Source organism: Helicoverpa zea, chromosome 3, assembly GCF_022581195.2.
Source record: "Helicoverpa zea isolate HzStark_Cry1AcR chromosome 3, ilHelZeax1.1, whole genome shotgun sequence".
Taxonomy (NCBI): Eukaryota; Metazoa; Arthropoda; class Insecta; order Lepidoptera; family Noctuidae; genus Helicoverpa; species Helicoverpa zea.
The window spans coordinates 1,229,809-1,246,867 of record NC_061454.1 but is presented as its reverse complement, the minus strand read 5'-3'; the positions used below and the strand labels follow the sequence as shown (position 1 = coordinate 1,246,867).

The following is a 17,059-nucleotide window of genomic DNA, read 5'->3' as shown; positions in this document are numbered from 1 at the left end:
TGGTTGCGTTGGAAACCCCTCTTCTGAAGGGAAGCTTTCCCGGTCCTTGATATTATTTGGACCGGAGACAAATCCTTTAATTAGAGGCATAATGAATACTTCATGTCTTCCTCCTTCCGCCCCAGATAAAAAATATTATCCCCGGTTTTTGCTATATCTACTAAAGTAATGTAATATTATTCCACTCTGAATTTCATTTAATATTTAACGGAATTAAGCTTGTTATCATGGTACATTTTCTTTGTGTATTTTTTACCTTGTAATTCAAAACCTTTTTCTATTCCCTATTTAATTAGTGGCCGTAAATACCCGTAATCTCCTGATTCTGCTTTGTTTACATTTTTTTTACATTAGGTACCCTGCTTGCATAACTCGTGTATCGTCTTTTCTCAAGTATTTGTTGGCACAATGTCTTCGAGTAAATTTTCTTTTTTTCCCGAACTATTTTATCGATGTCGAAAATTTTCCTATTTAGAACTTGGAATCTTGTGTCTTGCGTCCATCACGAATGTTTATGTTCACTCATTCGGTCTCCGCTCTCTATTTCGCACGTGTCACTCCATTTTACGACCCGACCTCGCATTGTCTAGTGTTGTACTCGTTTTTTTGACTGTACAGTCTAAATGTTACATTTTGTTAAAAAAAAAACGGTATTCAAAGTTATTTAAGTTAGCTAAGTACATTCAGACCAATATTACTCTTGCAGTTAGGTCGGTCCTGTAATGCGACATAAAAACTGTTTAGGATAAAATGCCATAATTCTTGTGGTTAAAGTTATTTTATAATCATGTTCCTATAAGAACGTTGATCAACCGCAATCGAGCTCTTAGAAACAATAATTAGATTAATTGATTTGCTAGTAATGTCTTCATTAACGTTGATATATGGCGGTATTGACAACACGGGTCGGTCTGTCTGTAGACATAGGTATTTGTTGTAGTTTCTGTTACTACTTGGCCTACATAGAGGATCGCTTGTCTGAGCTACTGATTGATGTTTCCTGATTTTATTAATTAGCTCGTAATCTTGACTTTGCTTCAATAGTTATTTGTTATACAAGAGTGCAAAGTTGCTTTTTAACCGCGGGCTCAATTTTGATGACCGAGCAAGCGAAGGATTCTAAAATTGAAACACGAGCGTAGCGAGTGTTTCAATAATTAGAATCCTGAGCGATAGCGAGGGAATCAAAAGAGCACAAGGCAAAAAATCTTTGCACTCGAGTGCAACACGTAACTTTTCATCCCACCTCATCGAGGAAATTACTAAATGCAAAAAACAAAATGGCGCGCACATATGAGTATCAAATTAAAAAGTAGTACCTATTAAAGTTCATTTATTTAAAAACTCAGTTTAAAAATGAAACGAGGATAAAAATCTATGTAAGAACAATAATAAAAATTACTTAATTAATTGAATAATTATTTTAAGCAGTATTTTATTTGTTTAATTTGTATTTGTTTGAAAAGTCTTATCAAGATTGTCACAAATGGAGTATTGCACACGATGTTCTATATTCAAATCACTTTGCCGCTCTAGAGGATAAAAACGGCTTTTGCGCTCAGATATCAAAGGGTAAAACTACTCTTTCCGAGATGGTGGGATGAAAACGTTATTTGTATCGAGAAGATCACTTAGGAATACTGTTTAATGCTAAAAACCAGAAATCATCTTTTAAAGTCGGGTGAGAAATCGTATTCCTGAATCACCATAACCTTTGAAACTACCACAATTTGGAAAAATCCCCAATTTGAGTTACTATGTTAACCCCATAGGCGGTGACGATGTTTTACAAGAATATGTGTCATGCATAGAGGACATAGCACAAAACACCTCATTAAGGAAAATCCTGCTTTATTTGAATTAAATTAGTTAAACTTTGAACTAAGCACATTGATTTAGGACATTATTACTAATACATATATATAAAATTCTATTGTGGTTAGCGCACGTTTGTTATTTCTTGATAGGCACACGATGTTTTGGTCACTTTAATGAATTCCCAGAATTGCTAATCGCTCATAGGGACTCAATAATAGTAAATTAATTAATTACCTCGTTTCCGCAATGCGCTATGTCGTAATTATTATGAGAAGGCAATTAAATCAATATAAGCGATCCTGTGTATTATCGTAAATCATTCTAGGAAATGAAAACTGCGCTTTTATGCTAATCTTATAAACCCGTCTTGCCTATGTAAATAAAACGGTTTATTAAAATGGACCTGTTGCCATAAAAAAATATCTTATCACGCTCCAAAAATGTTGATTCGTTCTAAAGAATGCATATGCTTCAGTAATGTTGTTTATCTTATAGTAGCGGTATGTCAAATCACGTTTCACATGCATATTGGTCAGTCAGCGAGAGAAGAGGAAGTTCTCCTTTCACTCCGACAACGCGGTCAACGCACGCGCATACATAACCTGTTATATACCTTATCTCTTCCACATAAAGTCAGTTATCACCCAGCAAGGTCCAACCTGGTCATTAGCTCATACTATGGTCAGTGGAGAGCAACTTGTTAGATATACAAGTTAATTAACCAAATTAAACAGTTTGGAACCGAATGTGCAACGTTGGGTTTACAAGTTGCGCAATTATGTATATTGAAATCTTATAGAGGTTTTGAGTACAGAGGTTAACTAAGCCAAATGGTAAAAGTTCCATGTTTTATCAGTTTTTAGTTAATTCAGTGAAGAGTACATTCGTGATTCATAATTTTCTATAGTAAATACAAACCTATACCCTCATTGAAACCGCATGATACACCATAGTTTTACAGCAACCGTGGTTTTCAGCTACAATCCTAACAGAACTGTACTTAAAGGATTTAGTCAGTTTTTCTAGGTACATCACTAGGCCCACCCACGTTGTGGGGAGTCCGGGCGATTGCGGTTATGTAGGAAAATCTTAGTCATCTAGGCTTTAACGGACGTTTCCTATATACTATCTACCGTTTGTTTTGCTTACTGTAGATAGGAATTTGTCATTAGATAGTTTAGATGACGCAATGGGTGGTTTTATCGCTAAAAGCGATCTCTTACTGATAACCTTTAGATGGATTGAGAGAAAAAGGTATTACGTGCTTGTATGACTTTAAAATTCTATCTCTAGGCAGCAAAACAACGGATAGATAGAATATTGCAAACGGCCGTAAGATTTTAAATTAAACAGGTCCTATTGTAGCAATATTATTGAGCAGCCGATGAGAGGCGTTCATATTGATAGTGATTATAATGCACTTGTCAACGGTCGGGAAGGCTCGATCGATTGGTACTTTGAACGAGGCAAAACAGAATATTTTATGAAGGGCAAAAGCGAAGCCAACACAGTCTTCAGTAAGACATGATCCTAATTGTCTAGATCTAATTGAATTAAACTTACCGACTTTCTTATCTCAAAGGATTTTGGGACGAGAACTTTGATAAACTTAGTGCCGTATAAACCATGAAATCGAAACAGCTGTAAATTAAAATGTATGACGAATTCAACCGTGATTCCTATATAACCCAAATAAATCAAAAAGACACTTCAACAGTTTCAAAAAACATTTTCATTCCATCTGAAACTACTGGAACAAGTGCATAGGCGGACAGCATTTGCGTCACGAGACGAACTAGGGCGACGGCAAATTGCCGCGTGCGATTGTTGAACTCTGTATATACACTGTATGACTATCATACACCGTACTATATACAGTGTATTATACTCATACATTGATAGCATGCACCGCACCCTCGCACATTTTGATTGACGGCGGTTTTTTACTACGCTGTGTCTAGGTTTTGTCGTGCGGTTCTTGTAAGACGAAAGGTGCGGGCCTTTAATTAGATGTTTGATGTTTTTGAGCCGTGAAATTGGAATTTTTCTCTTTAATAAATATATAACAGATACGTTGTTAACACGTTTGAAAACTGTGTATTGATGGTGATTTTAACAAGCTTGTCGTCCAATTTCAAGCATTCTTTTCTAATATTTTAGTCTGAAAGATAAATAAATTATTAAACAAATGTCATTGTGTATAAAATATTATATCTGATTATTTTTTTTCCTAAGTTCTAATAATATAATTTGCATATAAAAATATATACAGAAATCGGGAGTTATCACATAAGCTTACGTAATCGGTTCATGAACTACTGATAAATAACGGTCTAAGATTTATTTATACATAAATCTTGATCAATAGTATATACCCATTTTATAATAATAGCGAATAATATTACAATTAAAATAAATTATTAATATTGGCACTCGTTAACAATTCAACATATACAATCACTTCCCCGAATACGTAATCAAGTTACCCGGGTTATCAATAAAAGTAAACATAAAATAAATTACTTGTCATTCGTTCCAAAAGCAGTGAAAACTAGAAAAACAATACAGTTACAGTTTGCCAGACCGTTTACTACTGGGTCAGCTGATAATGTAAATAATATATCGGGTCCAAACAATACGAAAAATATGTAGGTAATAAAAAAATACTACTGGTTTTCGTCAAACTTGAAGTTATCATAAAATTATGGAAAATAGGTAGCTCCCTGCTGTGTTCAATCGGGTTCTTATAATACGCGTCGGTTTTATTTTGCGGACGAATTTCCACAAAATGGGCATATTTTTTTTGTTTTTAACGTCTTAAAATAGTGATACTATATAGTTTTGTTATAATCACAGATTAATTAATAGCATAATAACAAAGTAATTGTATGTAATTTCCTTTATGCACACTATTATGGCGATCAGCTGTGAACAATAAACCCTTATCGCGCAGCTGTTACGGGTAATCCAGTATTAGCAATAGGGGTATTGGGGTGCTCGGGTTACTTAGTTGAGGAGGTCAGATAGGCAGTCCATCCTTGTAAAACATTGATACACGTCTGCATCCGTTTAGACTGGAAGCCGACTCCAACATTAGTGAGTAGGCTGTGCACCTTTCATTCTTATATTAACACGAGTAATGGTTATTTCTACGATCAGTATTTAATTTCATTCTGTCTATGAATAATAAACACAAAACTTTTGTTACCATGTATAACTTTACGTCACTGTGGTTACTGTAAACTTTACATCACAGAGTTTTTTTTATTTAACGTCTCAAATACTGCTAAGTCCCATCAGTCATGTATGGCATCAATTACATTTGTTTCAGGGAAAACTGATTGAAAAAGCTTGTATAAATATTTGAACAGATTGGTAGTAAAAATGATTTTTATTTCCCAATTACCTTTGGCAGATAATTGTGAATAACATGATATATGAAAAAAATAATGCTAAATAGACTTTGAGGCTTTCCTACCTACAAAAGCAGCATCTTACCACATAATCCTAGCCAGACAATACCAAAACATGAGAACAGTAGCGGCTAGCATAACCCACAACAGACAAGTCTAATTTTAGCTAAATAATTCCCCTTTTGTTAGACAAGTTGGCTCTACGTCAAATCCTTTGGGTTATGTCATGATGCTCTTACGTTCCTCTGTCACTGATCTTGTGGGCTCGCAAATTATGACCTGTCTGGTGTCTAGTCTTTAGGTGTTATTTATTGGTATATCTTGGTTTAGGCTGTTTTAAATGTGATAGGTTTACTGCATGAGTTATCTTGAAGAATATATTGAGAGGACTTTAAAACTAAATTAGAATTTGGACCTTGCCTACAGCTTGTTTGTTTATCTTATTCCTGCCCTATTTAATTCCTAATTTTATTAGGGGTGGGCGCAATATGTCTTCAGCTTCCATTCCTCCCTGTCACTCGTCATACTTACACTCACTTTTTCGTATTTATGTCAGCTTTCAAGCAATCCATCCATCTCATTTTCCTCTCCCTCTCTATCCATATGCATTACTTGCACTAGCACACACTTGTTTGTTTACATTAATTAAAAAAAGGTCGTACAGGTAGCAGTCGTTATAACGCAATAATTCATTTAGACAGTCACTTGTAGTGTCGTAGCAATGAATTCTGAATTGACTTATCACCCCCAGCAATAACATTGGCACAGTAATAGTAAAAAAGCTATACAGAGCACTTTACGACATTTTTACTGCGTTTTGTCACTACGTCTTGGCAGTAAAAAGTGCTAGACTCAATTATGTACAGGAGAGCAGTATTCTATGAGAAAATTAAACGTATTACCACCATGAGTATGTCGCTTTATATTTTAAGAGCAATAAAGTGGGACATCAAATTGTTTTACATCAACATGGAAATGTATCGATCATAAGACTCTCATGTCTTTAAGAAAATATAATTTTCCATGTACTGAACTACATATATTTCCAACTGGTTGAGGTCCAGCTTTCCCCACTAACTACTAGAAAGCGGCAACCTACAAAGTTTACCCGTCTGCTCTCGTTAGAAACTGTCAGTGACAACCTGACCTCCGTCAGACCTCCAGTCAACGTGACCGTCTCATTGCCACCTCGTTTCATTGACCACAAGCGTTTTCCGCCTTTTTTCTGCTTTGGATTAAATACTTTTTTGTTGTAAAATGGTTTCCTCATAGAACTACGCACAAAGTTCTTTCTTAAAAGGTCTTTTTTGATTTGTTTTTTGGGCATTTTAATACCTATTCTTCCAGTATTAGTAGTTCGATAGTTATAACATTCGTTGAAAATATGTATGTAGAGTAAATACACCCAAATGTGTCGAGCAAGGTACGCTTTTGCGTCTCAAACACTTATTAGACGATTTTTCTAATCAATTGCTTTCATCAGTGTTGTCGTGAAAGTTGAGAGACAGGTTATGCCGATCAAGGGCTAGTCTTGTTTCACATGTACCATATAAGTAACATGTATGTGACTGTCTTCATTACTGGGCTTCTTTGAAACTTTGGGCGTTAAAACCATTTTTTTCGGTGTATCATTAAACCAGACTATGTCTGTAACAAAGCTGTAAAATTAAGGTTACAGTCGCCATAAAAATACGCAGACACATGTATTGCCACATAACAACCCATTGTAAAGTCCTGTATTGCTCAAGCATGCCACCAAATCATATGATTACTAATACCGCGCTATCAAGCCGAAACTAGGTCGCTCCTTCTGTCTAAAACATAATAAATTGAAAACGAAATCGATTGTTTATAAGAACCTTGAGTATTTAGGCGCTATCGGTCAACTGACGATAAATTAATACTGTTTTAATAGTTGCACCGTTATCGGGGCGGTAATGCGCGTGTAACGAGCAAGTAATCGCTTCATAATCACCTGGGGTTAACGATATACCTGTCCTGGGCCCCTGGACACGATAAAATGGCGCACCGGACCGTTTACTTAACAACATCCAGGTATCTGGGAAAATAAATTCAATTATTTTTTTTTAAGTTCAATAACTAAAGTCCACCCATACTTGCATTTTTTTTTATTGTATTCGTAAACACTCTTTTAATTACCGCCAGAGACACAGGCTTTGCCTAGTTTGGGGCGTATGATAATTAAAACTGTAATCTATTGGAAAATTAATTTAAAAAAACAAAAGCAAAAATAAGAAACATAAAAAAAAACTATGTATGTAACCTAACTACGCTATGTCAATAGAATAATATGTTCGATCAAAATGGCCGTGATGTGATATATTAAAACTAAATTGAGAGCTAAAACAACTTTATTGAAACGAAACTGTTATGTCTAGCAATTTAAAAATAAATAACAGTGCCAATGGCCGCTTGTTTACTAAGAAATTCTAGTTTGAATGTTTGAGCTTATCTCAAACAGTCGAAAACATCTTAGGTATAATCTGTATGACTAGGCGCACCGAATGTTTTCATCTCTTTCGAGCAGTCGTCTCGCGTGCATCGAGCGGCATTTTAAATGCCCTAGCCACGTGGGCAGTGCGTGTTCACATCAATTTGATTAGAAACAAGACGCAATATTCATTGTGTTTGTGGTCGAGAAGTAGCTATAGGAATGTGATTAATTATTTTTCTTACAAAATTATGAACACGACTTTCTTGATATCACTCTCATTACGAGACATCTGTAGTTCTATGTGTATTCTCTTACGTACGATACATTTCAAGGATACCATTATGTCTCAAAAACAACGTGTCACTTCAATTCATATACCTGTTTGAAACTGCGACACTATTAGATCCAGTTTTCCGTATAAGTTTTTGTGCTCATGTTTACAATTTGGTGGATTCTATCTTATTTATCCTCATAGAGATTTACGTTCTACGCTGCTACCTTAACTCGTAGTCTCGTAGCTCGTAGCCAGATTCTCGTAGACCTAAATGTAGCCTACAACGCTACAATAATTTACCAAGCGACGTTATATCATATTTAACTAAGATGACATTATCATGATTAAAGCGGTTTAGTTCAGTGATGATAAGTCTCTTTCAAAATTGTTAGTTAATGATGCGGCAGCTAAATAAAAGAAGACGATTGCGTAACATGATTAAATTAATCAAACCGTTCAAGAACGCTCCCGAAAATGAACACTTTGGCATAACAACAAGATTTAAGTGTAATAAAAAAGGCTATTTATCAAAGATAAATCCAGCCTTATCTACTAAATTGGAAGCGACGAGATGCAGCTCAATATTACCATCTGACCTCCGCCACTCAATTACAGATACCCAAATCATAACAAATTACTCGATACCCAAATTCGGCGAACGGATAACAAATGTACAGAGAACTCTAAAATGTCGAACATCGGAACCGAAGCCGCTACAAGACAGAACCACAGTAGGAATATAGAACCTTGCTCTCTCCGTGACCCAGATACGGGCCTAATAGTGTTTACATATTTATACAGAGTATACACACGGACGACAAATCGCTTGTTTGTTTCTTATTATCTACAGCCATAAGGGTGAAGTCGTACATTGTAACGATTATTGTTTGTGTATGCTTCCAAGCTGTGATGGATAGCGTATAATTAAAAGATTGATTGCTTTCTTGGTGATGACGAGTCATATTCTTTTTATTTGTATCGACGTTGTAGCAAGTCCTTCATAATGTATTTCAACTTCAAGCTCGAACTTTTCAAGTCGGATAATGTCAAAAGATTTAAGATGAGCGTTAGTATAAATGCCAGCTACATCTTTATCGGTCACAATGATCTCTTCGCATTTCCCTGCAGCACGATAACCCGATAAGATCTTAACAATAACGGCAATATATTCTTTGGTATATTTAGCTCGCACTTCAGTCACGTGAATCCACAATGGCTCCTAGACCTATTGCTTGACCCCGGCGCGCTACAGTTCAATATAAACAGAAGCCAATTTATCAACGTCCCTTGCATTATCTACCGTCTCACAACGTTCAGTTACAACATCGTTACAAAACACTAGCTTATCAGTTTATTTTTAGGTTATTCGTCATTTCACACCGGTGGTTAAATATTTTTATTTATTGGGACAAACATCCGCTGCAGTATTCATGTATTTATCTTAGGCTACGGTCAGTAACCTGGCAGGTTAATAAATAATGATAAGTCTTGTGGTCGACGCGCGGTCTGTTCTCAGATTGACCGGTGGTTGTGCGCATCGACCATGCGGATTGTTTACATTCCTTGCTGATAGTTCCAATGAAATGTAGTGGAGGAAATGGCATCATAATTACTCAATTTAATTGATGCACAAACACTGTCTGCAGTGATAGAAATGTAATTATTTGTAATGATGTGTTGCATACAAATAACCACTAGTCTGACTTTGTTAATATTTACAATCACTAGCCGGTCAGTCCGAACTATGCAAATTATGTGAATAATCATTTAACAAACCATAACTCGTACACTTATTGATGTAACTTGTTGTATTGCACTTAAATTATTCATGATTATGAATAAAGTATCTCGGTTAGCTTTAAATGGCTTTAACAAATACAAACAAAGACTTTGAATATGAAAATTAAAAGCAAGTAATTAACAGGTCAAAAGTTTTTCAAATTAATCCACGAGCCAGCTCTTCCGCCTTAACTTTCACGTACATAATGGAAATTAGCTACGTTATTGTATAATATTCGGAGGCAAATTAAAATAATAGAGAAACTCCTAGAAAGTTAAATGTTTTATTCAAATTAACGTTTTAACCGAAATCTGGCAACCATGTTAAACTTTAGAAACTGAATATAATAATTTTTACTGTAAAACAGATAGGAATCAGAGTGCAAGACCAAAGTCTTAGACCTCCAATAAACACGGCTATGATAATATCAAAATCGACTTTGAAAATAAATCCATTAAAATTATCAATGAAACATAGATGTCTGGAAGTAATCTGTAGATTTGATAGAGATTGCATTATTTCTAGGATTGGATGTTACTCAGATACGAGTCATTCATATAATCCACACTAGATTAGATAACTGAATTCATGATTATAAGAATGGGCATCAGAATGAATGTAAATTATGCATTGATGACCTACAGTTTTATGGCCAGGACAACCATTTCGTAAAAGTGTTTGGCGTAGGAGCTGTAGCTAGTATAGCTAGACCCTCTTGGACAAGGGAAGAAGATGAAAGATGAACAGAACAGGAAAATGCATAGTAAAAATAAAAATTTTATCTCTCCTGATACATAGTATCATTACTTAAGATAGGCATATTATCTAAAAAATTGTTTGTTTGATTGAGCAATAAATTGTTATCAATGTAGTTGAATTATGTATTAAGTATGAAAACTTTTGAAAAGCTGCTGGATTAGGTAATTGATTATGCTAAAACTTTTCGAGGTCAATTAACAGGTTTACAGAATGAAGATAAAATGAGAAGCGATTGACATTGTCTTATCCCAAAATATCCAACCGCCAAGAATAACATTGATTGAGGTTTTTTAAAATATTAATCTAGAGCAGAATTTGTACAGTTAAAACTTAGAATTATAGTTCGGCCATTCAGAGAATGCGTTCCTGACACGTCGCGATTGAACTGACGACGTAACTACATTCATTGATTATTGATATAATAATGTTGTTTTAATGCTCCTCAATTGTTAAAACGGTAAACAACCAGCAAAAATATTTTTATCGTAACTGCAACGCCATTGCAAAGTTACGTCGTCAGTTCAATCGCGACGTGTCAGGAACGCATTCTCTGAATGGCCGAACTATAATAGAATTCATTTCACTTAATATACCAAAACATGATACGTGGTCAGGCACGTACCGGCCGCATTTAAAATTATAACAAGATCACGTGGAACGCCACGATACAAATCGAAATGTTTGACGGCTGAATATGTATCGGCACTATTCAAAGTTTGACCCATTCCTATCAGTATCTCTTACGTAATATTTACACACAGCCACGATAAATGTTTCATACATGTCACTGTAACGGAAGTCACGATATCAACAAACCAATTGTTTCTCACTCGTTCGCAGTTTGCTTTGCAAATAAAAATTTGCTTCCTTGTTCATTTATTTTGTTTGCTCAAGATAAATCACTAGCTGTGGCCTATGAATATTTAATCAATAATCTTAAACCGGCTGTGGGCATGACTACTAAATCAATGCTTAATATTAATCCTAAGTAGGTTAGTTTAATGATAAAGAAACTTTAGAATGCTTAATTATCTGTGGTTAACATACTGCTTGAGAAAACTTGGAGCAAGGAACCCGAAGTAATATTGATAAAGAAGTTTTTTTGTGGTTTGATGATGTCTCAAATAAATAAAGCAAAGTATCGATACTTCAAATCTATCATCACATGTACCTATTTATCAATTTGTATTTGTGAAAGACTTTTAATGAGCTTTCGAGATAATCGCCCATGTTTAACCAATTTAAACAAACATAATCCCTGCTTTCCTGTTATTTTGTGGTCATGCATATCACCAGTCAGGTGTGGTGGACTTTCACCGAGTTGACGATGACGACCGATAACCGTCGATAGCCGGGTCGCGTCTCGGCGTCCCGCAGGGTAACGAACTCGGTCCTATTATATCTCATACACTGTACACATGCACTCAATTGCGCGCCTTAATGGCCTGTCGTTTGTATCGATTCACGTCGTTCTGTTATTAAAGGGCCGATACTTATCTGTAATAGTGCTACTAGTAAGTAGTCTTCGATGTTAAAGGTTTTATGAAGAATGTGTTTGTTAACACACATGTTTGTATTATGCAGCTACTGCTCGTTGAGTTGAAGTCTTTGATTGAATATGTTATCATGTGATTGAAAGCCATCGTTTTTGCTTTTGCGTATAAACTGTATTCTGGTCAAAGTCCACAATTCATTTAAATACCTTCGCTTAATATTTTGTAAACACACTATGTTTGTATCGCTCTATAGATAAGACAGCGCTAATCAAAATTGATCTCGTTTCGACCAGGTATTTCTGGTTATAACAATCACTCGATATTATTGGACTTGCCACACTTACACAGCTTGTATCATTTACATTGTAATTTAAATTCAACAATACTGTATCCAAAGGAGCCGAGCTCGTAATAAATTCTTAATGCGTAAGCCATAATTTTCATTGTTGTGTCGCTTGTTATTTAGTATTATTTGGGACAGATCTAATGATCCATTATTAACAATACATTTGTATTGCTGTAGCATATCCATTTAATTTTGAATTGTTTTTAAATAATCTGTACGACGCCTTCAGAATAAAGATGTCACTTTTTGCAGTTGTTTTTAAAATAACTTATGATAAATTGAAGTTCTTGTCTCGCGTATAAAATTAAAGTACGCGTAAATCTGCTCCATGTAACTATGAAGTTCAGGGTCGACATCAAACAGTAGATGATTATGAGCTAAAAGTATTTCCTCCTACCGAGCAGTCCCTTACAAGGCCTACTAAATTAAAAGAGGCTACTCTATTATCTGAGCTGTCATCAAGGAACAACAAGAGGTCATAAAATTGTGAATAAAGATTGAGGATAAACAACTGTCCTAAATGTATGAATGTTACGTGGTAGTACAGTTGGACTACCGCAGTCAAAGAGACTTAACGTAAATTGTAGTGTTAAACTTCAGTGTCTTGGGTGGCACGTTTGGCGTATAACGTTTAAAGTCTATATTAATTAAGAAACTTATCAGTTAAACAGTGTAACTGGACACATTTTCACAGATGAAAATGTGTCCAGTTACACTGTTTTCATTCATGTGCAACTAGTAGCAAATGTTTATAAAATAACTCTGGATTCACTACATCGTTGCTATTATAAAGTATCTGCAATGTTTTGACTAAACTACAGTGTACTTATGCAGTGAATGGTGCATTAGTCATTGATCTTGTGTTGTTAACAGTTCTAGCTTCAAATCGATTCCAAAAAATCGCCACTCCTTCATTTGCATCCTCTCTGCGAATAATCGACCAAAACGTAACGGTAATGCAAGTAAAAACCCACGATAGCGACCATTGTTCGGGCTTCGTTATCAGTTTACTAGTGGACGTCAAAGGCGGAGAGAACGCGATTAAAAATCGCAAGGACGCGGCTATTTTTAACGTTTCGCTGTGCTCGAGTGAATGTCTCGGTGCGTGGTGCGTCGGTAATCGTTGCGTGAGGTACGAATCGATATGTTTTGCTACAACTGTTAATTTGGCTGATATTGGACTTTAAGCTTGTCATTTGTTAACTTTTTTACATAATGTACAGTGCAGTTACAGCTAATCTTTGAATTGGACCTACTTAAGGGTTGGTCTCTACAACATGATAATTCTCTTATGAAAGAGGACAGTCGTGCTTAAGTTTGATCACGTGTAATTTTGATTCATACTAATTATTACAATTGAAACCATTAAACCAATTTAAATGTGAATAAATAAATTAACCGCCAATCATTTCATAAAGTCGTGCGTACGAAACAAATGATTAAGGGATTTTATGAACGCTTCCTTATTGTTGAATTTATTACGTTTCTTTCTGAATCCAGCTGGGTCGAAATATGTAATAAATTAAAAGCACAACTTAATTGAATATGGTATGCATCAGATTTTCTGGAAGTAAACATTATTGTTCATTATAACTAGTCAAAACTGAAGAAGAAATATCTATGATTACAACTTCTGGACTTTAAGAACTCTAAATCAATTTGCATAGACCAATAAATACCCATGACCCTACAACGATTCAACAGGAATACCAAGTGGCTCCACTTCGCCAGATGTACTCGCGAAGGTCAAGTTTTACTGTCCAAATTTATTATTTCCTGTGAACCGAGAAAGAATTTTATATTACAGTATAAGAGCCATTGTGAACGTAAATCATATTTGCATTGTGCATAAAATGGTTGCGAGAATCAATAAGGAACAGGGGTCCCACAAGGGTCTCTTTGATATAGGAGAAGCTTTCGAAACTGTGCACCACTTCTATTTAAGTTTTGTTTGAAATTGATACATCATGATAGAGCTTTAGCCATAATAATCACAATACAAATAAATATGTTGATATAGTTGTTATATTTTTAAGGTCAACAAGTTATAAAAATAAATTGTCAATGACCGCACCGAATGTTTGGCATTCAAAATATCCACTGCATCGCTACTTTTACGAGACAATTAGTATCACCTACAACTACATAAAACACATGATTTTGTGCAATCAAAGGTTCAGATTTTCTCACGATATAAACTTGAAGCTTTACAGCTAATTGTAAGATGTTTAAATTGCAGGTTTCAAATCTTGATTGTAATTTTCATTCATCTTAATTGTGACTAGGCTCTATCGATGATTCAATGTGTGTTTTAATGTTTGGTTGTGCATTTTCAATAATGGTAATAACGAAATTGTTAAAATTCAGACTTCTGAAATATAAATCAGGCTTTTATGATGATCAGTAACCAAACCCAATAAATTATTATATAAGGGCTTTATACAAGTTTACGATTAAAGCGCCCATAACCAAAAGTGACGATAATATCTGTGATAAAATAACAAAGTTACAACGCAATGCGTTAGTGTGATCAATTCAAGCGTATTTACTGCTGTGAATAAATTAGTTTTATGTATTTTGGCAGTAATATTCTAACTACCGAACTATAACACTCTCAGACGACGATACAACATTTTGAGAATCCATCACACACAAATGTTAATCTATACACCCTTTGTTTTCTTTGAACTAATGAGAGGATACTATATATTTTTAAATAATGTATGAGAAAATGTAAAATATCTATTTCTAAACTTGGATCAATATTGTAATAAAACACAGGACACAGACGTAATCTATACCACCACAAACACCGCAGACCGGAAACAGAAACCCGTGCGTAATAAACTACTTAGAACTATACTGTGTCATTTAATAGTAGCTATTAAAGAAACCACTGATTGCACAGTGCCAGTACAAATAATAAATTCATCTGCTACAGCTACCTACGGAGTTAGTGAGGCAAATAGATTAGTGGTTAATGGGCGGCGGGCTTTGTGGCAATCTAATGTAGAGTGACCATACTGCACCCGTTCAATGCGCTACTCTCCGCGAACAAATATTTGAGCTTGTGGTGTCAGTTCTTGGATTTACTATTCTTTATTTGCTTTGTTGAGGTGAGGTTGATTTAGATTTTTCTTCTTACTTATTTACTTATTTACAATATCTAATAACTTATTTACATAATAACTTATTTACAATAACTTTCGCATATATAAATTTACAATTATGTTTAGTCCTGCGTAAATAAGTTAAAGGTGCGCACAACGCTCAAATTAAAAATAACTCAAATTAAATTAAACCAAACCAAACTATACATAACAAAAATAATAAAAAAAGAAGAATCGATACAGGCAAATGATAAGAAAGTAATATTTCGTAATAAAGGTTCTTGAAGGTCTAGTTCATTAAGATTGACACTACTGTCTGCAAACGCAGTAACGCCCATTTTATGTATTCTAAGACGCGCCTGTTTTACGATTGAACATGTTATAGCATTTGGTCCATAAATTTTGATTTCGATCTCTAAATATTGTCTCGTGACTCACGGCCTGAAGACTTTGGAATTACAATTATAAACCACTTCCGTGAAACATCACGTTATGTAATAAAATTTCAAGGGTACGCGATTAAGATACAAATAAATTAATTCTGGACTCGCTTGTAATCATCGAAACTGTAAGCATCGTCAAATGAAAAAGCAAACATTTATAAATAAAAATTACTTAATTTTTATTATCTGTTTGTCGACAGGCATGAAAATGACTATGTCTACGGCTCCGACGATGAGTGCTCGGGTGCACAGGAAAGTGATGCGGGCGCCGCATAAGCGGGCCCACCCGGGTAAGACACAGCACCCGGGCAAAATGGTACACTCCGGCAAAATTGTACACCACCCGGGTAAACTGGCACATTTAGGCAAATTCGGGAAACTCGCGCACTACGCTCACACGCACTCCTTGCGGCCGCCCGAACCGTGCGAGAACAGTAACGACAGCGGCCTGGGACCCGATCCCGTCAACAGGTAAGATCCATGTGGCTATACACTCGCTTTGTATTGCAATATTCATGTTTAATACGGTCTAACACGTTCGGCGCATTGGTGTCCCGCATTCGGGGAATAAAGGACATCCAATCTTATCGCACTAACTCACCAAGCATAAATGTTCCTAATAATGTGCTTATAAAGCTTTCAATATATGATCTTAATTATTTCTATACAGCTTTGGGGAAAACTGTTTAACCTCGTCTGCATCGTGAATATGTTGATTTTCATCAGAGGTTAGATATATTTGCATTGATATTTATAACGATGAAATTAGATCAGCTATCAATGCGCAATATGTATTATACACCTACCAGATTTAACTCATCGTTATTCAAAGTGCATTATATTCGCATTGCAATTAACTATGTCACACTTTTTACATCAGAAATGATGTCTGTTATTTCATACTCTTTACTTGCTGCTAAGATTCAAGTATTCTCTAGTCAGTCACCTCCAGTTTCAACATCCAACCGCCAAGGTTCCGACTTTCTTAACCTCTATCGATATTCCAGTATTGTACATATTTGAAAGTCAATGCATCTTGAGCCATGAAAAAAGGAATACTTTATGTTTGGGTAAATCGTATGAAAATCCATTCAGAACATTAAACTTTCAGACTTATAATCCTTATGGTCAATATTCTTATTTTGCACTACGCAAAAGAGATAAA

General features: G+C 35.2%; 1 protein-coding gene across 4 annotated transcripts in view; it reads left to right on the top strand.

Moving 5' to 3' along the window:
• LOC124646290 (nuclear factor of activated T-cells 5) overlaps nucleotides 1-17,059 on the top strand; it is a 75,439-nt gene that overhangs the window by 42,518 nt on the left and 15,862 nt on the right. For all 4 annotated transcript variants that reach the window (XM_047186411.1, XM_047186407.1, XM_047186409.1 and 1 more), the window contains exon 2: nucleotides 16,095-16,365. In XM_047186411.1, the coding sequence (XP_047042367.1) occupies nucleotides 16,095-16,365 (271 nt within the window). The remainder of the gene's footprint in view (nucleotides 1-16,094; nucleotides 16,366-17,059) is intronic.